Raw genomic sequence first — 26,922 nt, 5'->3', positions numbered from 1 at the left:
AGCTCGCGATACCGCTGGGATCCTGCGGGTCAGGGGAGAGTCCTGGCCCCTAATCCTGTAGCCTCGGGCCGCTCAACTCCCGTCCTTGCTCCGTGGGGGTTTTCCAAACAAGCTGATGGTCACGACATGCTTGATGAGTTAAATAAAACTCGTTGATCGAACAGTTGAAGCTATTGTTTGGGCTGCTGAAGCCCTGGGCCCCCGTCCGACCATCGTCCCCTCAGCCCACAGGATTCCGTATGGTCCTCAGGGCCATGAGAAGGCTGGACACCAAATTTTCAGACCAAAATCCGGGATAGGGTTGAAGACTACTACTCAGGAAGGAGGACAAGAGACCCGCAAGCAGAAGAAAGGCTGGAAGCCAGCGCGGGGACACCACCCGAGAAGGAGGGAAGGCGGGAGAGGGCAGTGGTCTAGATAGAACAGGGCGGACCCAAGGGCGACCAACCTCCGCGCTCTGTTCAGCACTCTGGGCAGCAATTATGCCCTTAAAAAAGATGGCGGCGACAGCTTTGTTAGTCAGAGCTGCCATGCGCGATGGGTTATACCACAGGGTTTGGGGCGTCGGGGCGGAGGTGGAGTAAACCATCGGGGCGGCCGGGAGCCATGTTGGAGCGGCAGGAGGCGGCGGCAGCGGCAGGGATGCTGTGGTGGGGGCGACAGAAGCCGGGGCCGCACGCCGAAGGGGCTCTGGCTGCGGAGTAGATGGTGCCCAGAGGGAGGCGGCGATGCGGAGCCACAGGTCGAGGGGCGGAGGGCCGGGGCGGCGGCCGGGGCCCCGGAGGGGGCCCGAGCGGCAGGGCGGGCCCACGGCCCAGGCCGGGGCGGAGGCCGGCAGAGGTCTTGCGGGGAGGCTGAGGGTGATGGCGAGGCGGCCGCCGTTGTGGGGTCTCGGGAGGCCGCCGACCTCGCTCCTCCCGCTCCTCCTCCTCTCTTTGTTCCCCCTAAGCCGGGGGGAGATGGGGGTCGGCGGAGGCCGGGGCTGGGGCCGAGGGGCAGCTGCTCCTACGGGGCCCTGGGCGCGGAGCGGCAGCGGAGCCTTAGCTCTTTGTCCGGAGACACCAAAGGTCCGAGAGGATGGGGAGCCTGGCCTGGGAGTCAGGAGTCCCGTCTTCGTGGGGCTCCGAGGGGGAAAGCAAAACGTCCGGAGTAGTCGAGGGCCCCCTGAGCAGCTGGACGCGATACTGGGGGGTGAGCACGGGGCCCAGGCATTGGATGGCCGCGGGCGAGAGACAGGACAGGCACCAGGGTCTCCGTTATGCTGGCGCCCGGAGATTTCCTGTGGCAGGAGGACAGGACCAGTACAGAGAGACGGGCTGTCGCCAGAGGCTCTGTCTCCAGGAGTGCTGGGCCCGGGGGATAGCTCGCCCCTCCGTTTGGACCTTCTGGCTCGGCCCCGTGGCACCAGGCCGGTGTCATTTCAGCGGAACGCTGGAAGAGGCGCCCGCAAAAAGGTGGGAACCGCGCACTGTTGCGGTGAATTGTGGGCGCCGGGGCGCCGGGGTCAGAGCGAGAGAGCTGCGGCATTCCGAGCGGAGAGGACAGCCTCCCGGCCGGACTGTCCTCCTCAGGCTGCGAGGTCGGGTCCCGGGCTGTATTCAGCACTGCGCACGGCGAGGACAGCTCCGGCGCCGGTTTCAGCACCGCGCGATTCTCGGACAGCTCCCGAGCCGGCCCCCGAGCGCATGCGTCCTCGCAGTCTCCTCCGCCGCCGCTTTCTCCAGCAACGCCCTGGGCCGCGCCCCCCGGGGATCCAGCCCGGGCCAGGAGCCTGGAGAATTCCACCAGCGAGTCGGGCACGCCCCCGTCGCGCCGCAAACCGCCACCCACAGTTTCCGCAGTACAACTACCAGGCGCTGGTGCCCGAGAACGAAGCGGCGGGCACCGCGGTACTACGCGTAGTGGCGCAGGACCCGGACGCGGGCGAGGCTGGGCGCCTAGTCTATTCGCTGGCTGCGCTCATGAACAGCCGCTCGATGGAGCTGTTCAGCATCGACCCGCACAGCGGCCTCATCCGCACGGCGGCGGCCCTGGACCGCGAAAGCATGGAGCGCCACTACCTGCGAGTTACGGCGCAGGACCACGGCTCGCCGCGCCTCTCGTCCACCACTATGGTGGCTGTAACGGTGGCTGACCGTAACGACCACGAGCCGGTGTTTGAGCAGGCGCAGTACAGGGAGACGCTTCGTGAGAACGTGGAGGAGGGCTACCCCATCCTCCAGTTGCGTGCCACGGACGGCGACGCGCCTCCCAACGCCAACCTGCGCTACCGCTTCGTGGGACCGCCGGCAGCGCGCGCAGCCGCTGCTGCAGCCTTCGAGATCGACTCGCGCTCGGGGCTCATCAGCACCAGCGGCGGCGTGGACCGCGAGCACATGGAGAGCTACGAACTGGTGGTGGAAGCCAGCGATCAGGGCCAGGAGCCCGGGCCACGCTCGGCCACCGTGCGTGTGCACATAACAGTGCTGGACGAGAACGACAACGCCCCTCAGTTCAGCGAGAAGCGCTATGTGGCGCAGGTGCGCGAGGATGTGCGCCCCCACACGGTGGTGCTGCGCGTCACGGCCACCGATCGGGATAAGGACGCCAACGGACTGGTGCACTACAACATCATCAGCGGCAACAGCCGCGGCCACTTCTCCATCGACAGCCTCACTGGCGAAATTCAGGTTATGGCGCCTCTGGACTTTGAGGCAGAGCGAGAGTATGCCTTGCGCATCCGCGCACAGGACGCAGGTCGGCCACCACTGTCCAACAACACAGGTCTAGCCAGCATCCAGGTGGTGGACATCAATGACCATACGCCTATCTTTGTCAGCACACCCTTCCAGGTCTCAGTCCTGGAGAATGCACCTCTGGGCCACTCTGTCATCCACATTCAGGCAGTGGATGCAGACCATGGGGAGAATGCCCGATTGGAATACTCCCTAACTGGTATGGCACCTGATACACCCTTTGTGATAAACAGTGCCACTGGCTGGGTCTCTGTGAGTGGCCCCCTGGACCGTGAGTCTGTGGAGCACTATTTCTTTGGCGTAGAGGCACGAGACCATGGCTCACCTTCACTCTCTGCCTCAGCCAGTGTCACAGTGACTGTGTTGGATGTTAATGACAACCGGCCTGAGTTCACCATGAAGGAATACCACCTACGGCTGAATGAGGATGCAGCTGTGGGCACCAGTGTGGTCAGCGTGACTGCTGTAGACCGTGATGCCAACAGTGCCATCAGCTACCAGATCACAGGTGGCAACACCCGGAACCGCTTTGCCATCAGCACCCAGGGGGGCGTGGGTCTGGTGACACTGGCTCTGCCACTTGACTACAAGCAGGAACGCTACTTCAAGCTGGTGCTAACTGCGTCTGACCGTGCCCTTCATGATCACTGCTATGTGCACATCAACATCACAGATGCCAACACTCACCGGCCTGTCTTTCAAAGTACCCACTACTCAGTGAGTGTGAATGAGGATAGGCCGGTGGGAAGCACCGTAGTGGTCATCAGTGCCTCTGACGATGATGTGGGTGAGAATGCTCGTATCACCTATCTCCTGGAGGACAACCTGCCCCAGTTCCGCATTGATGCAGACTCAGGGGCCATTACACTACAGGCCCCCCTGGACTATGAGGATCAGGTGACCTACACACTGGCCATTACAGCTCGGGACAATGGCATCCCACAGAAGGCAGACACCACCTATGTGGAGGTGATGGTCAATGATGTGAATGACAATGCTCCACAGTTTGTGGCCTCCCACTACCCAGGGCTGGTCTCCGAGGATGCTCCACCCTTCACCAGCGTCCTGCAGATCTCAGCCACTGACCGGGATGCTCACGCCAATGGCCGGGTCCAGTACACTTTCCAGAATGGGGAAGATGGGGGTGGAGATTTTACCATTGAGCCCACCTCTGGCATTGTCCGCACAGTCAGGCGGCTGGACCGGGAGGTGGTACCAGTGTATGAGCTGACTGCCTACGCAGTGGACCGTGGTGTGCCCCCACTGCGGACTCCAGTCAGCATTCAGGTGACAGTGCAGGATGTGAATGACAATGCACCTGTCTTCCCAGCTGAAGAGTTTGACGTGCGGGTGAAAGAGAACAGTGTTGTGGGCTCGGTGGTGGCCCAGATCACTGCAGTGGACCCTGACGAAGGCCCTAATGCCCACATCATGTACCAGATCGTGGAGGGGAATATCCCTGAGCTGTTCCAAATGGACATCTTCTCTGGAGAGCTGACAGCACTCATTGACCTGGACTATGAGGCTCGCCAGGAATATGTGATTGTGGTGCAGGCCACGTCTGCCCCTCTGGTCAGCCGGGCCACTGTGCATGTCCGCCTAGTTGACCAGAATGACAACAGCCCTGTGCTCAATAACTTCCAGATCCTCTTCAACAACTACGTATCCAACCGCTCAGATACCTTCCCCTCGGGCATCATTGGGCGCATCCCTGCTTATGACCCTGATGTCTCTGACCGCCTCTTCTACTCCTTTGAGCGTGGCAATGAGCTACAGCTGCTGGTGGTCAACCAGACCAGCGGGGAGCTGCGACTTAGCCGAAAATTGGACAACAACCGCCCACTGGTAGCCTCCATGTTGGTGACTGTCACAGGTGAGGGGCAGGGAGCAGGAAAGGGACTCAGTGATCCCAACCTGTCAGCCCCAGGGGCTCCTCAGAGCACCTCAAACCAAAGAGGGATTTCCAAACCTTCCAAGAATCCCTCAAGTGCTGGGCCCCTGCACCCCCACAGGATCTGCCATAGACCTCACAGGGACTCTGCTTAAATTCTTGGGATGTCTCCATAGAACCCCAAAGATTCCAGGCCATCTAGCAGACCCTATAAAGACTGTAAAGAACTATCCACTACCCCAAGGGACAGCCCTCCACCCCAGAAAGCCCAAGAGGCCCTGGAGTAATGCTCTGGAGGTCCCAGGCAAAGCCAGCATGGGCCAGTCAGCCCACACCACATCCCTGTTCAGAGGAAGTGTCACTTCTGGTCCAGTCTGACCCCCACAGTCCCAACCATCTGTGCAGGAGAGGGAGGTCAACAGTTTAGCGGTCAGAAACAGCAGCTTATTCTGGCAGCGTCAGGCAGACAGCGGGCCCACATTGGCCTGGCTGCTGTCTAAGGGGCTGACCAAGGTCCTGCCCTTTGGGAAAAGGACCAGAGATCAATCTTCCTTCCTCCCTCCACTGCTCCTGATGTTTACAAACTCCTCCTTCATGGAAAGACAAAGGCTGGAGAGGCTCTCACAGTGCCTCCTGGGGGCTGCAGAGGTAGAGGGCAAGCTTCACTGGTGCTCATTCCCCAAGTCTGGAGCAAAGGCTCCTGGCCTTGCCAGAGAAGGCACGGCCTTCATTTATCCCTCAACTCACTCAGCAACAAACCTTTATGGAAGTGTGTGGTAGGGTCTAGGGACAGGGGGTAGAAGGCTCATAAGTGTCTCACCCTCATTCTGGGAGTGGCCACTGAGATCACAGGATCCAGGTCTGGGGTGGTGGCCAGCTTGCTGAAACATGAATACTAGGGTAAAGGGAGGTCAGTGGTCCAAGACTCACCCGGAGGGAGAGAACTTGCTGACCTAGGGTTCTGGGGAGAGAGGCATTTAGTGGTCAATGGGCCAGGGCCCCCTCTAGTGTCATGGGGGAGCAGTTTGCTGATCCAGGAGAGCTAAGCGGTAGGTGGTTCCTGACCTGGAACCATCCTTGTTTCTTGGAGGGGGGTTTTGGTGGATCTGCTGTGCTAGGAGGTAGGGGGAATGAGAGCTAATGGCCCTCCCTTGCTCCTCTTTGTGCACTGAGTGGGAAAGGCCTGCTGACCATGATAACTTGGGGGAGGGTGGATCACTGATGACCTAGGGCCTTTCTTGCGTGCTGCTGGGGGAGTGACTTTTTGACTCATTAGTGTTGAGGGGGTTGGTTGATCCCTGGCCCAGACCCCTCCTTGTGTGTGGGTGGGAAGCAGTAGCTTGGTAATACCTTGATGCTGGGAAGGCTGGTCACTAGCCTCAGATCCTCTTGTGTCCTGGTGGGATCAGCCTGCTGACTCACAAGTGCTGCGGGACTGGGCAGTCACTGGTCCCAGCCCTCTTGTGTCCCAAGTAGAGGCAGCCACTGATCCCAGGCTGATCCTGCATTGCCCTGCCCACAGATGGCCTACACAGTGTGACGGCGCAGTGCGTGCTGCGTGTGGTCATCATAACAGAGGAGTTGCTGGCAAACAGCCTGACCGTGCGCCTCGAAAATATGTGGCAGGAGCGCTTCCTGTCGCCGCTGCTGGGCCACTTCCTCGAAGGCGTGGCCGCGGTTCTCGCCACGCCCGCCGAGGACGTCTTCATTTTCAACATCCAGAACGACACGGATGTGGGGGGCACCGTGCTCAACGTGAGCTTCTCGGCGCTGGCGCCGCGGGGGGCCGGGGCGGGCGCTGCGGGGCCCTGGTTCAGCTCCGAGGAGTTGCAGGAGCAGCTGTACGTGCGCCGCGCCGCGCTCGCAGCCCGCTCGCTTCTCGATGTGCTGCCCTTCGACGACAACGTGTGCCTGCGCGAGCCCTGTGAGAACTACATGAAATGCGTGTCGGTGCTTCGCTTTGACTCGTCCGCGCCCTTCTTGGCTTCGGCCTCCACTCTCTTTCGACCCATCCAGCCCATCGCTGGCCTGCGCTGCCGCTGCCCGCTCGGCTTCACTGGCGACTTCTGCGAGACCGAACTCGACCTCTGCTACTCGAACCCATGCCGCAACGGCGGCGCTTGCGCGCGGCGCGAGGGAGGCTACACCTGCGTCTGCCGCCCGCGCTTCACGGGTGAGCGGGAAGCGATTGGGAGCGGGCCGAAGCTGGGTGAGCCTAAGGCAAAGCCCGGGGGCGGGACTACAAGGCGAGTCAGCCTGGGCATCGCTGCCGAGCCAATAAGGGCCGAAGTGGGGCTCAGTTAGACCAGAGGCCGTAGGGCCTGCTTCAGGGAGAGCGAAGGGCCAGGAAGGAACAGTAGCCTTAGGCAGGAGCGAGGCTGTAACGGAGGTGTGGGCAGGAGCAGGGGCAGGGCTATGGAGGCACGTGGCCGTGGACGGGGCGGGACCTTGGGGGGGGTGTGGCCAGACCAGGCTAGGAGGGTGAGGCGGGGCCAGACCGAATGGGCGCGTGCCCGCAGAGGCCGGCCTTTTGGAGGTCTTGGAACTGGCCTTGGAGGGCGTGGCCTTGGAGGGGCAGGGCCTGCAGGAGCAGGGCGGGGCGTAGTCGTGACCGCCTCTGACAGCCCCTTGGCCCCTAGGAGAAGACTGCGAGCTGGACACCGAGGCCGGACGCTGCGTGCCCGGCGTCTGCCGCAACGGGGGCACCTGCGCCGACGCGCCTAACGGCGGCTTCCGCTGCCAGTGCCCCGCGGGAGGCGCCTTCGAGGGCCCGCGATGCGAGGTGGCGGCGCGCTCCTTCCCGCCAAGTTCCTTCGTCATGTTTCGGGGCCTGCGGCAGCGCTTCCACCTCACACTGTCCCTCTCGTAGGTTCCCGCCCCGCGTCTCTGAGCGTCCCCGTCCTGACACTCAGACTCAGATTCCTACCTACGTGACCCTGACTCAGATTCCTGAGTGCCCCATTCTGACACCCCACAGAGCACTGTCCCCTTCCCTGACGCCCCGACCCGGGGTCTCAGAGCGTCACTGCAGTGGCCTCACCCGTCGGTGCCGCCTTCCCTTGTCGCTTTTTTCACCCCAGCCTGCCCCGCGAACCTTCTTGTCACAGGGGTACTGGGTGTGTGAGGCGGTGTCTGGCTCACGATGGGCCCCACCATCCCTACCCAGGTTCTCAACAGTGCTGCCAAGCGGGCTACTCTTCTACAATGGTCGCCTGAATGAGAAGCACGACTTCCTGGCCCTGGAGCTCGTGGCCGGGCAAGTGCGGCTCACATATTCCACGGGTGGGTGCCGCCGTGGGGTGTGTGTCCCTGCGGGGTGTGTGTGTGGGTGAGTGGGTGCATGTATGTGTGGCATGGCTAGAGAGCGCAGGCCCTGTGTCCCCGCGGATTTGCCCCATTGCACACCTAACAGACAACAGTGTGGACTGTCCCCATGGCCACTTCCTATGGAATGGTCCATCTTTCCAAGAAATGTGTGCTTTTCCCATCTGTCCAAATACACTCTGGTCCAGCCAGGATGGTCACCAGTGGGAGGGGGGGGCGATCTGATGCATCCAGGGTGACCCTGGAAGTAGCTGTGCCTAAGACTGGAAGAGTAGGGATAAGTCAGCTGCTCCAGACAACCTCCACACATGTCCCCCCACAGGCGAGTCGAGCACAGTGGTCAGCCCCATAGTTCTGGGGGGCCTGAGTGATGGTCAGTGGCACACAGTGCATCTGAGATACTACAACAAGGTGGGCACCACCCTTGGCATGGGAGACTGGAGGGAGGGAGCTGGGATCCCAGGTTCTGCCCCTTAGGGGTCACCCTGGGGACCCTGTTGACTGGTGTGCCTGGGTCTTAGCCCCGGACAGATGCTCTGGGGGGTGTTCAGGGTCCCTCCAAGGACAAGGTAGCTGTGCTGAGCGTGGATGACTGTGACGTGGCTGTGGCCCTGCGGTTTGGGGCTGAGATCGGCAACTACTCCTGCGCAGCTGCTGGCGTGCAGACCAGCTCCAAGAAGTGAGGCCCCTCCGCCCTGGTCCCCATGCCCTCCGCCTGCCAGACCCACCCCCGCCCTTCACATACCCAACTCCTCACCCCAGCCTGTCAAACTTCCCATCCTTCCCCTAAAATCGCCAGATTTCCCTCTTCCTCTTCCTAAGACCTTCAGAGCCCACCTCACCCTAGCCTCCAACCTTGTATTCTACCCTAGTCTCCCCACTCCCACACAGTACCCCAAGTTTCTCCCCCCACCCTAGTCTATCTAATTCCCTACATCCCTGCCCAGCGCCTTAATCTGATACACAGCCCTCCGGACTCTCCACGTCTCTATCCCCTACCCCAGCCACCCGAATGTCCCACTCCTTATCCTAGCCCTCAACCCCAGCTCCCTCACCTTTCCCAAGCTACTTGCCTATCATGAGTCCCCCTCTGTGCCCCCACAACTGAAATAAGGCCCTAACTCCTTTTCCAGCCTGGCCTCATCACCCCCCTCAATCACCATACCATCTGAGTCATACCCCTCACTTCCTACAGCCCTCAGGAGCAACCCCACCCTGGCCCCAGTCCCACCAATGACCTGGACCCCTGACCCCCAGGTCTCTGGACCTGACGGGCCCCCTGCTCCTGGGGGGTGTCCCCAACCTCCCCGAGAACTTCCCCGTGTCCCACAAGGACTTCGTCGGCTGTATGCGGGACCTGCACATCGATGGCCGCCAAGTGGACATGGCGGCCTTTGTGGCAAACAACGGCACCACAGCAGGTAGGCCTGTAGCTCCCACCAGTCCCGCCCATAGCCTTATTCCCTTCATAGGGAGTGGGTGGAGGGCTACATGGGGTGATCCCAGATCTGACTTCACCCTAGTCTCCTTTGATGACAAGTGCCATGCCACAGCACTGCCTTTGGGGCTCTACTCCTACCAACCCTTCCCCTCTGAGATAACACGGAGCTGAGATCATGGCCTCTGTCAGCTTTTCTGCACCCCTATGGCCTGTCCGGGATTCATGTCCACCCTCCCATGTTCTCACATCCCCACGTGCCTTCCTTCCCCAGGCTGCCAGGCCAAGCTGCGCTTCTGTGACTCAAGCCCTTGCAAGAACAGTGGCCTCTGCTCAGAGCGCTGGGGTGGCTACATCTGCGACTGTCCTGTGGGCTTTGGCGGCAAAGACTGTCGGCTCAGTGAGTGGGCAGCACAGGGCAGGAGGGGCCTACGGGGTAAAGTCTGTTCCTGGGGTGGGGCCTGTGACCCTGCTCCTCTTATCCCCTCAGCCATGACCCATCCTTACCATTTCCGTGGCAACGGCACATTGAGCTGGGACTTTGGAAGTGACATGGCTGTATCTGTGCCGTGGTACCTGGGGCTGGCATTTCGGACGCGGGCAACGCAGGGCGTCCTGTTGCAAATGCAGGCTGGGCCACACAGCACGCTCCTCTGCCAGGTGTGTCTACTCACCTGACCCCTCCCTGGACCCTCAGCTTGCAATCTCTGACCCACAAGCAACATTCCTATGGGTTCAGGATCAGTCACATAGCATACTTCTCTGCCAGGTGTACTGACCCTACTCTGGACCCTGTCCCTTGATCCTGTCCCCCACCATGACAAGTTCAGCAGGTCTAGGGCACTAGCACAGCTCTTGTGCCAGCTGCACCAATCCATGACCCCTGGTCCTGATCTCTGTCCCCTGACCCCACTATTAGCAGCATGGTATCCCCTGACACAACATCCTTCTGCCCTGCTTTTCTGACTTCTGATACTCCTAACCTCTGAGCCCCCTGATTTCACCTCCTGAGATTCCCAGCCCCAGCCCAACTTGGGGCTCTGACCCCACAGCTGTTCTTCTCTACCCGCAGCTGGATCGAGGGTTGCTGTCCGTGACAGTGACCAAGGGCTCAAGCCGTGCTGCCCACCTCCTCCTGGACCAGGTGACTGTCAGCGACGGCCGGTGGCATGATCTTCGGCTGGAGTTGCAGGAGGAACCAGGTGGCCGGCAGGGTCACCATGTTCTCATGGTCTCACTCGACTTTAGCCTCTTCCAGGTCTGACCTCTGACCCTGGGATGTTGTGTTCTCAGCCTTCCAATAAGACCCGTGTCATTTGACCCCACCTCTAGTCCTGCTCCTCTCAACTCCCTCCACTGATGTTCTCCCCTAGGCCCTTCCTTATATCCCTGCTCTGAATCCACCCCACCAGCCAGACTGGTCCACTGTTAAGTACCCCTTATGTCAGGGAGGCCACCCAGATTTCTGCCCTGGTCTTGAGGTACCTCTGCAGCCGTCACTTTGCCTAACTCCTGGAAGCCCCCTCTGGTCTCTGTCCCCAGGTCAGAATCATAGAATTTCAAGGTCCATTCTGGGTCCAGCTCTGGAATGAAACCTTGTCACCTCATCCTCCATGCCCCAACAGGTCCTCCATTCATTCCCAGACCATTCCCCTGGTACAGAGGGACAGAACTTGGTCTTGCAGAGGTGGGACAAGGCCATGACTGACCCTAGAATGGAGCAGGGGTCTATCAAACCCCCTGCCCCTAGTGCTGACCTGTCCCCTCCCCCAGGACACCATGGCAGTGGGGAATGAACTGCAGGGCCTGAAGGTAAAGCGACTCCATGTGGGAGGACTGCCCCCCGGCAATGAGGAGGAGGTTCCTCAGGGTCTGGTCGGCTGTATCCAGGTGGGAGTCAGCATGGGAGCATGATACAGGGGCGTTAAGGTCAGGGGTTAGAGGTCAGGGGTTCCTTGGGGCCTGAAAAAGCTACATTCAAGTGGGGGTTGTCATGGGTGGGAGTAACCCGATGCCAAGAGACAGGTCAAGCCTTTCTGTGGTACTGGAAGTCAGAGTCTAAGTTAGCTTCAAGCGTTATTAGGGGTCTGTGTTGGGGACAGCACGATTAGGGGTCCCATGGGGGGATTGACTTGGGGATGTCAGGGTCAGGGCCTGAGGGTTTTTTGGGTCTGAGGGAGACTGCATGTCAGGGGTCATCAGGCCCGGTTGGCTCTGCAGGACTTGGGGCTGACATGCCTTGATGTAGGCCTCACCCCTTGCTGGCTGTGTCCATAGGGGGTATGGCTCGGCTCCACGCCCTCAGGGTCCCCAGCCCTGCTCCCCCCCAGCCACCGAGTGAATGTGGAACCTGGCTGCGTCGTGACCAACACCTGTGTATCTGGGCCCTGCCCACCCCACGCCGACTGCCGAGATCTCTGGCAGACCTTTTCCTGCACCTGCTGGCCAGGTGGGGCCTTGAGAGGGTCAGGGGAAGGGTGATCTGGGCAGGAGCCAGGGGCCCATGGTGAGGACTGACAGACCCAGAGAGCCTGGAGGAGGTGGGAACTGAGAAGGACAGGTGCCTGCTCCCTTCCATGCTCTGTGGCAGTGTCCTAAGCTCCCCAACCCAACCTGCAGGTTACTACGGCCCAGGCTGTGTGGATGCCTGTCTCTTGAACCCCTGTCAGAACCAGGGGTCCTGCCGGCATTTCCCAGGAGCTCCCCATGGCTATACCTGTGACTGTGCAGGTGGCTATTTCGGGCACCACTGTGAGCACAGGTGAGGAACTGGGGGCTGAGATGATGGAGACACCTGGCTGGGCGGAGGCGTCACTGAGGTATGGAGGCATCTCACTTGGCTGTCCCTCCCCAGGATGGACAAGCAGTGTCCTCGGGGCTGGTGGGGGAGCCCAACTTGTGGTCCCTGCAACTGTGACGTTCACAAGGGCTTTGACCCCAACTGCAACCAGACAGATGGGCAGTGTCACTGCAAGGTGTGTCTGGCCCCTGACCTGGACCTTTTAACCCTTCCCTGGACATGACCTGTGATTCTTGTTCAGTTAGCTGACCTCTGCACCTGACTTGGGCCTTGACCTTGATTTCTTATCCCTAATTGCCATCTCTCATCCTTGACCTCTTCCTTTTCATTTGAGGTCCAGCCTTTCTCTGGCCTGTAAGCACTGTTCTTGTGACCCTGTTCCCTTGACTCCACTCTTTCCCCAAGCCCTGATCTGAGGCCCCCTACCTTAAGCCCTGACTTCTGACCTCAGGCCCCTGACCCATCCTCAAACAGGAGTTTCACTACCGGCCGCGGGGCAGTGATTCATGCCTCCCATGTGACTGCTACCCCGTGGGCTCCACCTCGCGCTCATGTGCACCCCACAGCGGGCAGTGTCCCTGTCGCCCAGGAGCTCTTGGCCGCCAGTGCAACAGTTGTGACAGTCCTTTTGCAGAGGTGACAGCCAGCGGCTGCCGGGGTGAGCAGTCTTCACCCAGCTCCACACATAGAAAGCTGGCTCCAGCATGCTGCCACCAAGCATCAGTGTCATGCTTGGCTCTTTGGGTAGGGGCTCTGGGAGGCTTCTTCTGAGGGAGACTACTTACACCCAGGGAACCCCACATTTGCCCCAAGTGCTTTGCTGACCTGTCACAGAATCTGGGCTGGCGTCACCTCATAGCAGGCCAGCTCCTGTGAGGCCAGCAGGGGAGTGATGGGCAGCAGGCCTGGAGTGAGTGGCAAAGGGGGCAGTGGGTGTGGTTGTCACTTGCCCTGGCGCCTGGGCTACCCCTGCCAGCTGGCTTAGTGCCTCCTCTTTCCCCAGTGCTCTATGATGCATGTCCCAAGTCCCTGAGAGCTGGTGTGTGGTGGCCCCAGACCAAGTTTGGCATCTTGGCCACAGTGCCCTGTCCTCGGGGGGCCCTGGGTAAGTACGTAGGGGGCAGGGGCATCATTGAGGGTGGGGGTGGGCCTGTCCTCTGACTGCTGGAGCCACCCCTTTTCCTGACCTGGGTGGCCTTGTTTCTGCAAAGAGGTGGGAGTTGAGTGGGGGTCCTTGTGGGCCCCTTGCCCACTGGGTCCTTCCCCACGCCCTTACTAGCCTCCATCTGTTTCTCTTGGCTTCTGGGCAGGATTGCGGGGTACAGGTAAGGGGTATGTGTTTGCTCAGGTGCACTGCCCCCTCCCATTGCCAGAGCATTTGCAGACCCCTTCCCGCCGTCTGAGGTCTCTGTAGACCCTTCTTCACTGTTTGAGGTCCCTGCAGACCCCTCCTCGCTGCCTGATGCCTCTAAATGCTACTCCCAAGTGCCTGACATTCCTGCAGATCCCTTCCTGCTGTCTGAGGTCCCCAGAGGCCCGTCTTTGATGCCTAAGGTCCTCAGAGACTCCTCTCTATTGCCTGAGGTTCCTCACTTCCTGAGATCCTTGCAGACCTCTCCCCAGTTCCTAAAGTCCTTCTCCCCACTTCCTGAGGTCCCTGCTGGCCTCTCCCTACTGCCTGTCATGACAGACCCCTCCCTTCTGTCCGTCTGAAGACCGACAAACTCCTCCCTGCTGCTTGAGGGCCCCTCCCTGCTGCCTGAGCTCCCGTGGGCCTTCTTTGCTGCTTGAGGTCTCTGTAGCGGCTGGACAGAGATGGGCCATGTGCGCATGCTCACGTGTGTGTCTTTCTGTGCCTGTGCATGTGTCTGAGTCTGTCGGGGACCGGGAAGGTTCTGTGTTTAGGTCAGAGCCCTTACTGCTGGTGGCCATGAACTCCCTTAAGGCCCGGGTCAATCCTCACTCCACCCTCCATTCCAACCCCAGAGACAAGGGGGAGAGATGGTGGCAAAGTCACCACTGGGGTGGTTAAAACTTGGGAGAGACCTCACACACGCACACTCATTTTGGTCACAGAATATTCCTGGAAGACTTTGTCTGTGTCAGCATGTCTGTGTGTGAGACAGAGAGCATTGCGGGTCCGTGTGCTTGTCCTGGGCCACATGTCTGTGTGTGTGTGCATGCGTGTGTGAGTGTGCGTGTGTGTGTCTACAAACCTGCCCTTGTGCTCTCCTTTATGTGATTGGTTCAGGATGGTCCGTGTGCCTCTCAGGGGTTGAGTGACAAACAGCTGAGGACAGCCTGGGTTGAGGGCTAGGGCTGCTACGTCCAGGGGTGCAGCCACAGAGCTACCCCTAGGACAAGGGAGGGTTCTGTGGTCAACTCAGCACAGATGGCCAGTCCTCAGGCCTTACCAGGGGTTGCCTGGCCCCAGGTGCTGCTGTGCGGTTCTGTGACGAGGACCAGGGCTGGCTGGAACCCGACCTCTTCAACTGCACCTCCCCTGCCTTCCGAGAACTCAGCCTGCTGGTGAGACTCCACCCATATCTCCACTGGGGCTCTCAAGGAGCAGGCCCCAGCTCCCCCAGGCTTGTGGGGGGCCCCAGATAGCATGGCTGAGCCCTTGGCCCCCAGGGCTGTGCCCGGTTTCCCCCTGTGAAGACCTGATGAACTACAGAGTGACCATCCCCATCCTTGTCTTGGCAGCTGGATGGTCTAGAGCTGAATAAGACAGAACTGGATACCATGGAGGCCAAGAAGCTGGCTCAGCGGCTGCGAGAAGTGACCAGCCACACTGACCATTATTTTAGCCAAGATGTCCGAGTCACTGCCCGCCTGCTGGTCCACCTGCTGGCCTTTGAGAGCCATCAGCAGGGCTTCGGGCTGACAGCCACACAGGACGCCCACTTCAATGAGGTGGAGTTGCGCCCTCTGCTTCCGGCCCCCGGCCCTGGCCCCCAGCTCCATGCCACCTGGCTCCCCAGCCCCCTAGCCCTGATCCCCAGCTCAGCCCCCTCTCCAGGCTCCCGTTCTTCCCTTGTCCTCTCTAGCCCTGCCCCCTTGCCTATTGGGGTCCCTCCGAACACCTGGCCAGATCCCTCAGGCTGCCCTGTGCCCTCACACACCCTCCCCACCTGGCTAAGCCCAGCTCCATCTCCCTCCTCCAGAATCTGCTATGGGCTGGCTCTGCACTGCTTGCTCCAGAGACCGGGGATTTGTGGGCGGCGCTGGGGCAGCGGGCCCCCATGGGCTCCCCCGGCAGCGCAGGGCTGGTATGGCATCTGGAGGAGTATGCGGCCACACTCGCAAGGAATATGGAACTCACGTACCTGAATCCCGTGGGGCTGGTGACGCCCAATATCAGTGCGTGGCGGGTGGGGTGGGGCCGGGCACAGGGCTGTAAAAGGGCAGAGACTTGGAGGGTCAAGAGGCTGGGGGCTCTTCATGCAGGGTGGGCAGGAGGCTGGGCTGCCACCTTCAGTGTTTGCAGGGACTGACGGCTGACGGCAAGGAGGCTGTGGATTGTGGGACTTGGGTACAGGATAGGGGTAGGAGGAAGCATGACCCTTGACACGGGGAGGAGGCCCTTGAGGGGTCTCACCCTTCTTCCTCCTGGGTAGTGCTCAGCATCGACCGCATGGACCACCCCAGTCCAACCCGGGGGGCCCGTCGCTACCCCCGCTACCACAGCAACCTCTTCCGGGGCCAGGATGCCTGGGACCCTCACACCCATGTGCTGCTGCCTTCCCAGTCCCCACGGCCATTCCCACCTGAAGGTGAGAGCCCTGGAGTGACCCTTGGGTCAGGTCCTGACCCTTTCAAGCCAGACACCGCATTGCCCTCTCGACAACTCTTCTCTTGCCAGACCTTCCCCATGTCATACTCCCTGTGAGACTCTCCCACTTCCAACTTCCACCCTCCATGCCTTCCTGCAGGCCTCACCTTGCAAGGTCCTCTCTCATCATCACAGATGGCCCTGGCAGAGCTTGAGCATTGAGGGCCCAGGCCTGGGGAGCCCATGTCCCCTTCATGGAACTCCTGCTTCTCACATCCCCTAGTTCTGGACCTACCAGAAAGAGACCCTAACGCTTGCTCAGAGCTGGCTTGGTGGGTGCTCAGGGCTGGAGGTCAGTGACAGTGGCTCCTCCCTCTCCTCTGGTAGTTCCGCCCTCCAGCAGCAGCAGAAGCAGCAGCAGCACAGAAAACGCCACCGCCTCAAGTGTGGCCCCCCCACCGGCTCCCCTGGAACCCGAGCCCGAGCCTGGAATCTCCATTGTCATCATCCTTGTGTACCGCACCTTGGGGGGACTGCTCCCTGCTCAGTTCCAGGCCGAGCGCCGGGGTGCCAGGTACCACAGATGGGGCTACCCCCAGGCTCCTCACCCCTGAGCTCTTCTGAGCTTCTACCCGGCCCAGCACCCTCATTTTTCGGGGGACAGATGAGCTAGTACTCAGCCATACAGAGATGCTTTCGTGCACAGCTCCAGGGAGCCTTGTCCGTGCTGGGTTCCATGTGAATCGTGTTCCCTGGAGTTGTGCAAAGTGACAGAACTGCAGGCTGACGGACATGGGGCAGTCACATACCGGAGAGGTATAGGAGCCAGGTACAGGCAGGCAGTCTGGCTGATCCATACAGACAAAGACAGGCCAGCTGATGGAAGTCAGGTGGGAGTGGCCAGCAGGACAGTTGGAGGCAAATCGTCCGGAGCTGCTTGGGACCCAGACTCCAGTCTGGCCAGTAGGTCCAGAGGCTCCTGTGCTGCAGGAACCCTCCATTTCTGCAGGACTCTAGTCCCTGCCCCTGGTCTTGAGGGAGCCTCGCCCAGCAGGGTCTGGACAGGCTCTCAGAAGTGGTAGCATTCTGGGGATCAGTGTGAGGACAGGGCGAGGGAGGTGGTCAGAGCTTGAGGAGGTCAGCAGTGTCCAAGCTCCAGTGGGGTGTCTCCTCAGGCTGCCCCAGAACCCCGTCATGAACTCCCCGGTGGTCAGCGTGGCTGTGTTCCATGGGCACAACTTCCTAAGGGGTCTCCTGGAGTCTCCGATCAGCCTCGAGTTCCGCTTGCTACAGACAGCGAATCGGAGCAAAGCGATCTGCGTGCAGTGGGACCCACCTGGCCCGTGAGAACCCCCATTTCAGAAACCCACAGTCCCCTTGTTAGCGCCTGGGAAGCCAGGGCCCCCACTGACGCCCTGGTGCAACCAGGCTTATGAAGAGGGCTGCTCCCCGCCCTCAGGCACCCTCAGGCTCTCCCATGACCTCTTACAAACCCTGCCTGGCAGTGGGCGCTCCCCGGAGGGCACAGTAGGTCTAACTGCTCTGTGGCCACAGGGCGGAGCAGCGCGGCATGTGGACAGCACGGGACTGCGAGCTGGTGCACAGGAATGGGTCCCACGCACGGTGTCGCTGCAGTCGGACCGGCACCTTCGGGGTCCTCATGGACGCCTCCCCCCGTGAGGTGGGGCTGTGTTCAGAGTCCTGAGGGAGTGAAGGTCTAAGCAGGGCAAGGGGTCTCTGCTCAACACCCCAGTGACCATCCCTGCCTCCACAGCGCCTGGAGGGCGACCTGGAGCTGCTGGCTGTGTTCACCCATGTGCTCATGGCAGTGTCTGTGGCTGCGTTGCTGCTGACTGTGGCCATCCTGCTGAGCCTGCGCAGCCTCAAGTCCAATGTGCGTGGGATCCATGCCAACCTGGCAGCTGCCCTGGGCGTGGCAGAGCTCCTCTTCCTGCTGGGCATCCATAGGACCCACAACCAGGTGCAGAGTCAGGGTCAGGGGGCCCCACCTGGCCTCAGGAGGGTCTGGGGTCAAAACTGAGAGAGAGGTCAGGGATGCCCAGGTTGGGAGCAGGTTTGGGGGCAGATGCTAAGGTAAGATGCTGTGGTTTAAGGGTCAGAGGTGAGAAGCAGATGCCTGGGATGGGGGTCAGAGGTGGGGCTGGGCAGGAGAGGTCCTGACACCCACCCCCCACCCCCAGCTGGTGTGCACTGCCGTCGCCATCCTCCTGCACTACTTCTTCCTCAGCACGTTTGCGTGGCTCCTCGTGCAGGGGCTGCACCTCTACCGCATGCAGGTTGAGCCACGCAACGTGGACCGCGGCGCCATGCGCTTCTACCACGCCTTGGGCTGGGGCGTTCCTGCTGTGCTGCTGGGTGAGGCCCCGCCCACTGGGCCACCCAAGGTTGTGACCCTCAACCTCCATCCATCACATCGGCCTGACCCCTGACCCTGTCCCCCAGTCCTGATAATGTCCCCCAACTGAAGCCCCCCATGCCATCTACTCAGGGTGGGAGCCTGCTGCACCTTCACCCCAAGCTTATGCCCACCTGTGAGAGTGTCAGCAGCTTAGGACAACATACCCCTTCAGACCTCCCTTTGCCCCTCCTCCTAGGCCTTGCCGTTGGCCTGGACCCTGACGGCTACGGGAACCCCGATTTCTGCTGGATCTCTGTCCACGAACCCCTCATCTGGAGCTTCGCTGGCCCTGTCATCCTAGTCATCGTGGTGAGTGCCCTGCACTTGGCACCGCCCTGGGCTTCCCTCACGGGGACCATGCAGCAGGTGTGCCTGCAGGCAGTCCACAGGCTTCCTGGGCTCAGCCTCCATTTCTGTCCTCTGGTTACCGAGCAACCACTCCCCACTCAACTGGCATTGAGATGGGGGCATGGGGGCATGGGGACAGAGACTGGGACACCTCCCACCTCTGTCTCTCTGAGTCTCTCTCCACCTCCATCTCTTGATGTCTCAGCCCTTCTCCATTTTCCTCTCTCTGAATTTTTCTGTGATCCTAAGCCCCTCTCCAAGGTTGTTTCTGATCTGTGTGTGTGTTTGTGTTTCTCATTGGCTCTCTCTGTCAGTCCTGTCTCTCTGTCCCCATCACTGGCTCTGTGAGTCCTGTCTCTCTGTCCCCATCACTGGCTCTCACTCTCTCTCTCCAGATGAACGGGGCCATGTTTCTCCTCGCCACACGCACATCTTGCTCCGCGGGGCAGAGGGAGGCCAAGACGACCTCTGTGCTGTGAGTTGGCTGGCTGGTGGTGGAGGAGGACTCTCAGGATGGTTGCCCCCTCCTGGGTGGGGCCTGGGGTCCCCTGAGCATCCCCGGTGCAGGCTGAGCTCCAAATTCTGGGTGGGAGGATGCAGTCACACACCCCCGGCCTGCGGTCCCCCTCTGGCGCCCTCGCCATACTCTGGCCCCACACGTGCTTTCACTGGTGTCTCTCCTCCCCCTCGGTCTCCCCAGTGTCTCCCATGTCCTGGGTGGCTCATTTTGCCTCCTGTCCCTCCTGTTCCGTGCTTTCCCACATGACCCCCACACTCCTGTGTGTTCTTTTCATGTCCCCTCTGGTTCTTTGTGTGACCTAGTGTCCTCCGGAGACCTCCCATGTTCCTGTGGGAGTTCCTATCTTCCATGTCCCCTCCATGACCTTGCATGTCCTCCTGTGTCCCCTCTGTGTGTCCCATGTCCCCCATATGTCTGGTATGTGACCCCTGTGTGTCCTCCTGTGTCCTCCCATTTCCCACAGCAGGACCCTTCGCAGCTCCTTTCTGCTGCTTCTGCTGGTCAGTGCCTCCTGGCTCTTTGGCCTCCTGGCGGTCAACCACAGCATCCTGGCCTTCCACTACCTCCACGCTGGACTCTGTGGCCTCCAGGTAACTGGTGCTCCTCACACACTCCAGACTCAGGAGGGCCTTCAGCAGGCTGGATCCAACCCCAGGCAGGGCAATGACCCCAGGCTGGGTGCTGACCTTGGATTGACCTTTGCCAACACTGAGGCATCTGGCCCCTTGCTAATCCACACTGTCTCAGTTATCTAGTGCTGCTGTAACAGAACCACCACAAGTGGTGACTTTAATGAACAGAGATTTATTTTCTCACAGTTGAGGAGGCTAGAAGTCCAAATTCAGGGCATGGGCTTAGGGGGAGGCTTTCTTTCTCAGCTCTAGCCCCAAAGTTCCTTGGTTCCTAGGCTATCTCCAACTGGCATCTGTCTTTCCCTCATTTGTGTTTCCTTCTCTGTGTTAGGAGCCCAGTGGGGCAGTGGTTAAGTGCTCGGCTGCTAACCAAAGGGTCAGCAGTTCAAACCCACCAGCTGCTCCGTGGTAGAAAGATGTGGCGGTCTGCCTCTGTAAAACTTTACAGCCTTGGAAACCCTACGAGGCAGTTCTACTCTGTCCTCCAGGATCACTATGAGTTGGAATCTACTCATAGTAGTGGGTTGTCTTCCTCTGTGTGTCTATTCTGCTCTTTGTATATCTCAAGAGGCATTAAATTTAAGACACATCCTACGCTGATATAGTCTCATTAAAGTAACAAAGAAAACTCCGTTCCCAAATGGGATTATATCCACAGGTATAGGAGTTAGAATTCCAACACATATTTTGGGGGGACACAATTCAGTCTGTAACACAGAGCTTCACTGACTCCAGCCCCTTATGCCGCACTGACCTCTCACTGTCCCTGCTGACTTTCCCTGAGTCCTTCACTGGGCTCCCTTGGGCTCCTTGCTGACCCGCAGTGGCCCTCCCCTGACCTTCTCTTACCCTTTTCTGACCCCACACTGACCCTTGCTGACTTACAGGGCCTGGCAGTGCTGCTGCTCTTCTGTGTCCTGAATGCAGATGCTCGGGCCGCCTGGACACCAGCCTGCCTAGGCAGGAATGCAGCACCCGAGGAGGCGAGGCCAGCGCCTGTGACGGTGAGGGGCTGCCAGGGCTGGGGGTCCGGGAGGGGGCCCTGGGACGCCAGGGCTTCAGGCGTCTCCAGGGCTGGCTCACACTTTTATCCCCACCCCATCCCCCAGGGGCCTGGGGCCTACAACAACACGGCCCTGTTCGAGGAGAGCGGCCTCATCCGCATCACTCTCGGCGCCTCCACTGTCTCCTCAGTGAGCAGTGCCCGCTCCGGCCGGACCCAGGACCAGGATAGCCAGCGGGGCCGCAGCTACCTCAGGTGGGTAGAGGGGCCTCCTGCTGAGGGGGACACTGCACCAGGGCAGGTGGATGGGGGCCGTGAAAAGGGCCTTACTGGGCTGTCTCTCTGGCCAACAGGAACTGGTGACCGTGACTGTGGGGCTGAGATAGGGGCACTGCAGGCCTCTGGGTGGTGGGTTGGGGATGGAGGTGGTATTTGCTGAGGCAGGGAACATGGGAAGTGGAGCAGGTTTGCCTGCAGGAGGGTCTGTGCTTTGGGTCCCCAGGGTTTGGGGAAAACACATCCAGGACAGCAAAATACTCAAGTCTGGGCTGCGTCAGGGATCTTCTGGATGTGCTGGGCGTAGAAGCAGTCATGGAAGCTGGCCCCAGGGCCTTCTTCCTTATCTCAGGGTCACTGTCACCCCCACCCCAGGGCAAATAAGCCCTTGGGCCAGGCCCTGGTCATCTTCTTCCCTGGGGAGGCAGGGCATGAACCTCTGTCCAGCCAGCTGTCCCACATTTCAAGCAATTAGTATCACAAGGTCCTCGAACTGGTGGATCCACCATCTCGGCCTTCTGGCTCCTCAAGCCAGAACCTGGGCCCCTGCCGCCGCCTGCGCCCCAGCTCCTCCTGCCACACACAGCAGTGGGCGCGTTCAGCTTGCTGTGCGCTCAGACACACCAGCCTGCAAAGAACCCTCTTTGATGGCTCCTGCGTTTCCAGGGACAATGTCCTGGTTCGACATGGCTCAGCTGCTGACCACACTGACCACAGCCTCCAGGCCCACACTGGCCCCACTGACCTGGATGTGGCCATGTTCCACCGAGATGCTGGCGGAGGTGGGGGCCTGGGCCAGGGAGGAGGGACACAGGGGAGCTCTCTCCTATCCCTCTTTCTCCTGCCCCAAACTCGGAGCAGCGGCTGATTGGGGTGGGGTGAGCTCCCCACAGCTCTGTCCCAGGAGCCAACCACCCGCTCAGCCCAGTTCCCCAGATCCATTCCTGACCCAGCTCACCCCCCACCCCATAAGTCTCAGCCCTTCCGTTCCTGCCCCATTCCAGGCTCCCCCCAGGTCCCCAGCCCCAAACCCTTAGCTGTACCTCCTCTCAAGACCCTTCAACTCAGGCTCTTTCCTCAGCCCCCAAGTCCTCCCCAAGCTACTGCTATGCCCTCTTCCCTCCGGCTTTCCTAACCCCAGGTGTAGACTCCGACTCAGACAGTGACCTGTCCTTGGAGGAGGAAAGGAGTCTGTCCATCCCATCTTCAGAGAGTGAGGACAACGGCCGGACGCGGGGGCGTTTCCAGCGTCCACTCCGCCGGGCAGCCCAGAGTGAGAGGCTCCTCACCCACCCCAAAGGTGATGAGACCCCCTGACTCCATGGGTGGCCAGAGGACACCTCACTGTCCACTTAAATGTGACTTGGGGACACTTCTGGCCCCCTGAGGATGTCTGGGTCTGACTTATTGGGAACCTGTGGGGGGCCCTGTCCTGGGGTCACTGTTGGGATCCCCACACACCTTTCCCCATCCAGCCTGCCCACAGCACACTGCTGGCTAGAGACCAGGAACTACCTGGACGGCAGAATAATGAGTCAGGGATGTTACAGAGTGATCTGTCTCTCCTCTATCCCCTCGTATTCCCTGAGGACTGGGTTCAACCTGGTCTTCCCGAGCCCTCAGTCATCAGGTCCCCCCATCCCTGGTCTCTGTCCACCTCCGGCTCAGGCTGAGAGGTTTATCAGTAACCCCCTCCCTGCTGGTTCCGTAAATGTCTCAGGAGACACCCTCGCACTCCTACCTCTGCTCAGGGAGAACAGCCAGGGCTTCAAGGGTCATTGGGGTCAGGGGTCACTGAGTCTGTGTCATAGGGATCATGGGGCACTGGGGTCAACCCAGAGGCTCCTGTAATTTGCCTTGACTCCACAGATGTAGATGGCAATGACCTCCTGTCCTACTGGCCAGCACTGGGGGAGTGCGAGGCAGCCCCCTGTGCCCTGCAGACCTGGGGCTCCGAGAGGCGCCTGGGGTTGGACACCAGCAAGGATGCAGCCAACAACAACCAGCCTGACCTGGCCCTGACCAGTGGGGACGAAACCTCCCTGGGCCGGGCCCAATGCCAGAGGAAAGGTATCGGCCCTGGGGGCCACCCATGCCCTGACCCCGGGGATTTCCGCCTCCTGATCCTAGACTGCAAGGAGCCCTGGTGACACAGTGGTTAAGCGCACCAGCCGCTCAGTGAGAGAAAGCTGTGGCAGCCTGCTTCCTGAAGATTTACAGCCTTCCAAACCCTGTAGGGTAGTTCTACTCTGTCCTATAGGACTGCTATGAATCGGAACCGACTCGAAGGCAACGGGTTTAATCCCAGACTGCTTCATAGGGATCCTGAGACCTGCTCCTGCCCTCATCCGGGGGCTTCTGCTCCTCTACCCTGCTTCACAGATCTCCTGACCTGGGAAGTTCTCTGTCCAACCCCCACACCTCGTACCCTGGCCTGCACTGCGAGGGTCTCAGGGACTGCTCCAGTCCCAGCACAGGGGGTTCCCCTTCCAACCGCAGTCTGCTTCTCAGGGACCCTGGGAGCTGCTGCCACCCAGGCCCAAGAGTCTCTGCTCCGCTCTGCTCTGGAAGGTTTCCACCCCTCCCCTGCTTTACGGGGACCCCCAACTGTTGTTCCTTCCCCAACTCAAGGGGTCTCTGCCCCCAGCCCTGCATCACAGGGCCCCTGGGGACTGCTCCTGCCTCAGCCCAGGGGATTCTTGCCCCTCTGACCCCAGCCTGCATTGCTGGGACCTGGAGGCTGCCCTGCTCTGAGCTCAGGGCCGGCCTGCCCCTACCCCTGCACCACAGTAGCCGCCCTTGTCCTGGCCTGGGAGCTTCCTACATCCCTAGACTCTCCTGGGCCCCCAGAGCCTGCCTCTGCCCCTCCCTGAGCAGTTTGTACCCCAATCCTGTGGGTTGCTGCCTTCCAAGACCCAGGGAATTCCTGCCTCCCCTGCCCCCGCCACCATCCGCACTTGTTCCTCCTGCAGGCATCCTGAAGAACCGGCTGCAGTACCCACTGGTTCCACAGACCAGAGGCGTCCCTGAGCTGTCCTGGTGCCGTGCAGCCACCTTGGGCCACCGTGCTGTGCCAGCCGCCTCCTACGGCCGCATCTATGCTGGTGGCGGCACAGGCAGCCTTTCCCAGCCAGCCAGCCGCTACTCCTCCCGAGAACAGCTAGACCTACTCCTCCGGCGGCAACTGAGCCGTGAGCGACTGGAGGAGGCCCCTGCCCCCATTCTGCATCCCCTCAGCCGGCCGGGTTCCCAGGAACGCCTGGACGCTGCACCAGGCCGCCTGGAGCCCAGGGATCGGGGCAGCACTCTGCCGCGGAGGCAGCCGCCGCGGGACTACCCTGCTGCCACGGCCAGCCGCTTCGGGTCACGGGATGCGCTGGACCTAGGAGCACCCCGCGAGTGGCTGAGCACACTGCCCCCTCCCCGCAGTGCCCAGGACCCTGACCCGCAGCCCCCATCTCTGCCCTTGTCTCCCCAGCGGCAACTCACAAGGGACCCCCTCTTGCCATCTCGGCCCCTGGACTCTCTGTCCAGGAGATTGAACTCACGGGAGCGGCTGGACCAGGTGCCTAGCCGGCACCCCTCACGGGAAGGCCTTGGGCCGCCCCCACAGCTGCTCCGAGCCAGGGAGGACCCAGCCTCTGGCCCCAGCCATGGCCCCTCCACAGAGCAGCTGGACATTCTCTCCTCCATCCTCGCCTCCTTCAACTCCTCGGCCCTCTCCTCTGTGCAGTCCTCAAGCACACCCTCAGGCCCCCACGCCACTGCCACGCCTTCTGCCACCACCTCTGCTCTTGGGCCCTCCACACCACGCTCTGCCACGTCCCACAGCATCTCAGAGCTGTCAGCGGACTCAGAGTAAGCAGGGTCGTGTCACCTGCTCACACCCTCACATTTAGGGGAAGCTCCCATGTATCCTGCCCTGTGTTCCAACAGAGCAGGCGCGGGTTGGCAGACAAGTGTGGGCTCTCCAGCCTCAGCACAGTCAGGGAGCCACAGGTTGGGGCAGAAATCTGGCAGAGAGTGGGGACGCGACCAGCAGGGACTTGCTAGAGCTCTTAGACAAAGGAAGAGAGACTGATGCCTTCCGAAGGGCTTGAGTAGAAGAGGAGGGCAGGAGCCAAGGCCGGAAGTGGGAGGTAGCCTGGTACATGCCAGGGGCAGGGAGGAAGAGGCTTGGCTTGGGAGGCTTTGCTTAGAAGGTAGTATGGGATAAGAAGGGGCCGGAAGTGATGCCAAGAGGCTGAAGAGCTCGGCTTTGTCAGAAGGTAAATCATTCATTCACTCAGTTATTTAGTCAATAGTAAGTTCTTTCTGCCTGTGGGTGCTGTGGGTGGGGCACCCAGGAATTGAGTTGGGGCCTAGTGCACCTCAGGTGCCTGTGGGGCATCTGTGGGCAGACATACCTGGGAAGCAGGTGGATACACAGGCCTGGGCTCAGGAGAGGGTGTCTTCAAGAACGCCCCAGGGAGGCCAAGCACACCACTGTTTAAGAGATGGGGGTACCCCTGAAGGAGTCAGAGAAGAAATGACAGGAGAGCAAGGAGGAATCAGGAGTTTCCAGGTCTTGGAAGCCAAAAGGAGAGCTGAGTTTCAAGAAGGAGGAACAAGCTGGGTCAGGCTGTGGGGATCTGTAGAGTTGAGAGAAGGCTTTGGGGGGAAGGGGCCCCTTGGAGTGGGACAGGGGAAGCCAACAAAGCCTGAGCAGGACCCAGGATTGGGTGAGGACAAAAGGAGGAGGGAGGGGCAGGGGGCCTAGGGCCTGTGGCTCTGGAGGGATTCCAGAGGATAAGGATGAAAGAAAGCTGGCCCACCACCTGTGACCCCTGCAGCCTATCTTTGGGGTCTGGCTATGTGGGAGGCAGACGGAGGGTTGGGCAGGGGTTCATGCTCTGGGGTCACACAGTCTGAGTTTCAGCTCTGCTTCTCATCGCCTTAGCTGTGCGATCTTGGACAGGTTGCTTGACTTCTCTGAGCCTCAGTTTCCTCAGCTATAAAATGGGTCTGTAATCAAACTCTGTGATATGGAGATTTATGAGACAGTATCTGTCAAGTGCTTAACAGAGTATCTGTACATAGTAGGTGCTTGCTAAGTGCTTAGAGAAAAGAGACCTAGGTGGCTGAGGGCTCTTGCTGATGAGTCTGGGAGTCCAGAATGGGTGAGGACTCCGAGAACCTGGGAGTAGACATAGAGGGGCTGGCAGCACCCTGAGATAGAGCAGAGAGGCAAGGGTGATGTGGGGGGGTGCAGGGAGGTGGACCAGGCTGGGTCCGAGCTAGGGGAAACCAGAGCCATCTGACTGAGTTCTCTCAGCAGTGACCTTTGCTCTCCACTTCAATTCTGCAGAGTTGCCAGAAGTGAGGGTCACTCCTGAGGAGCAGATGGTGCCGATGAGGAAGAGCCAAGGGCAATGGAGGACTTGAGCTGATCCCTAGGCAGTGCCCTGCCCCCCAGCTCTCCCTGTGGCGGCAGGGCTGAGAGCCCGCGCGCATCTGTGCCTGTGAGCGTGACAGGTGTGGGCGGGGGACAGAAGGGAGGACTTTTATACGTTTTGTACCTTTGTAACCAGAGAGATATGCTTATGTTATTTTTCAACTTTTCTGTCCACCCTGGGGGTTTGAGGCTGGGCTGGTGCAGGGGAGACAGAGCGAAAGAGGTACAGAGCTTGGCCCCATTTGGGCCCTTGGCAAACCATACACCGTTTTCTCTCATCTCACTGGGGTGAAGTCAGACAGCAGGGGCAGATGCACACCCTCCCCC

At 60.4% G+C, this 26,922-nt stretch overlaps 1 protein-coding gene across 1 annotated transcript; it reads left to right on the top strand.

Moving 5' to 3' along the window:
- Positions 1-863: 863 nt before the first annotated feature.
- On the top strand, positions 864-26,588 carry CELSR3 (cadherin EGF LAG seven-pass G-type receptor 3). The gene is made up of 35 exons (XM_023731047.1): positions 864-4,608; positions 6,149-6,799; positions 7,272-7,491; positions 7,793-7,908; positions 8,273-8,361; positions 8,472-8,629; positions 9,208-9,371; positions 9,663-9,788; positions 9,879-10,048; positions 10,461-10,646; positions 11,162-11,278; positions 11,666-11,837; positions 12,008-12,149; positions 12,243-12,363; positions 12,663-12,846; positions 13,192-13,293; positions 14,623-14,717; positions 14,895-15,104; positions 15,356-15,551; positions 15,809-15,964; positions 16,351-16,537; positions 17,139-17,306; positions 17,518-17,644; positions 17,738-17,944; positions 18,165-18,339; positions 18,579-18,691; positions 19,126-19,205; positions 19,717-19,840; positions 20,770-20,886; positions 20,992-21,140; positions 21,828-21,943; positions 22,309-22,461; positions 23,031-23,231; positions 24,134-25,019; positions 26,509-26,588. The coding sequence occupies exons 1-35, from the start codon at positions 864-866 to the stop codon at positions 26,534-26,536; spliced, it is 9,951 nt and encodes a 3,316-aa protein (XP_023586815.1). The 3' UTR covers positions 26,537-26,588.
- Positions 26,589-26,922: the final 334 nt, after the last annotated feature.

Source organism: Trichechus manatus, unplaced genomic scaffold (genome assembly GCF_000243295.1).
Source record: "Trichechus manatus latirostris isolate Lorelei unplaced genomic scaffold, TriManLat1.0 scaffold00001, whole genome shotgun sequence".
NCBI lineage: Eukaryota > Metazoa > Chordata > Mammalia > Sirenia > Trichechidae > Trichechus > Trichechus manatus.
The sequence above is the reverse complement of the archived record's forward strand: the minus strand, read 5'-3'. Positions and strand labels throughout refer to the sequence as shown.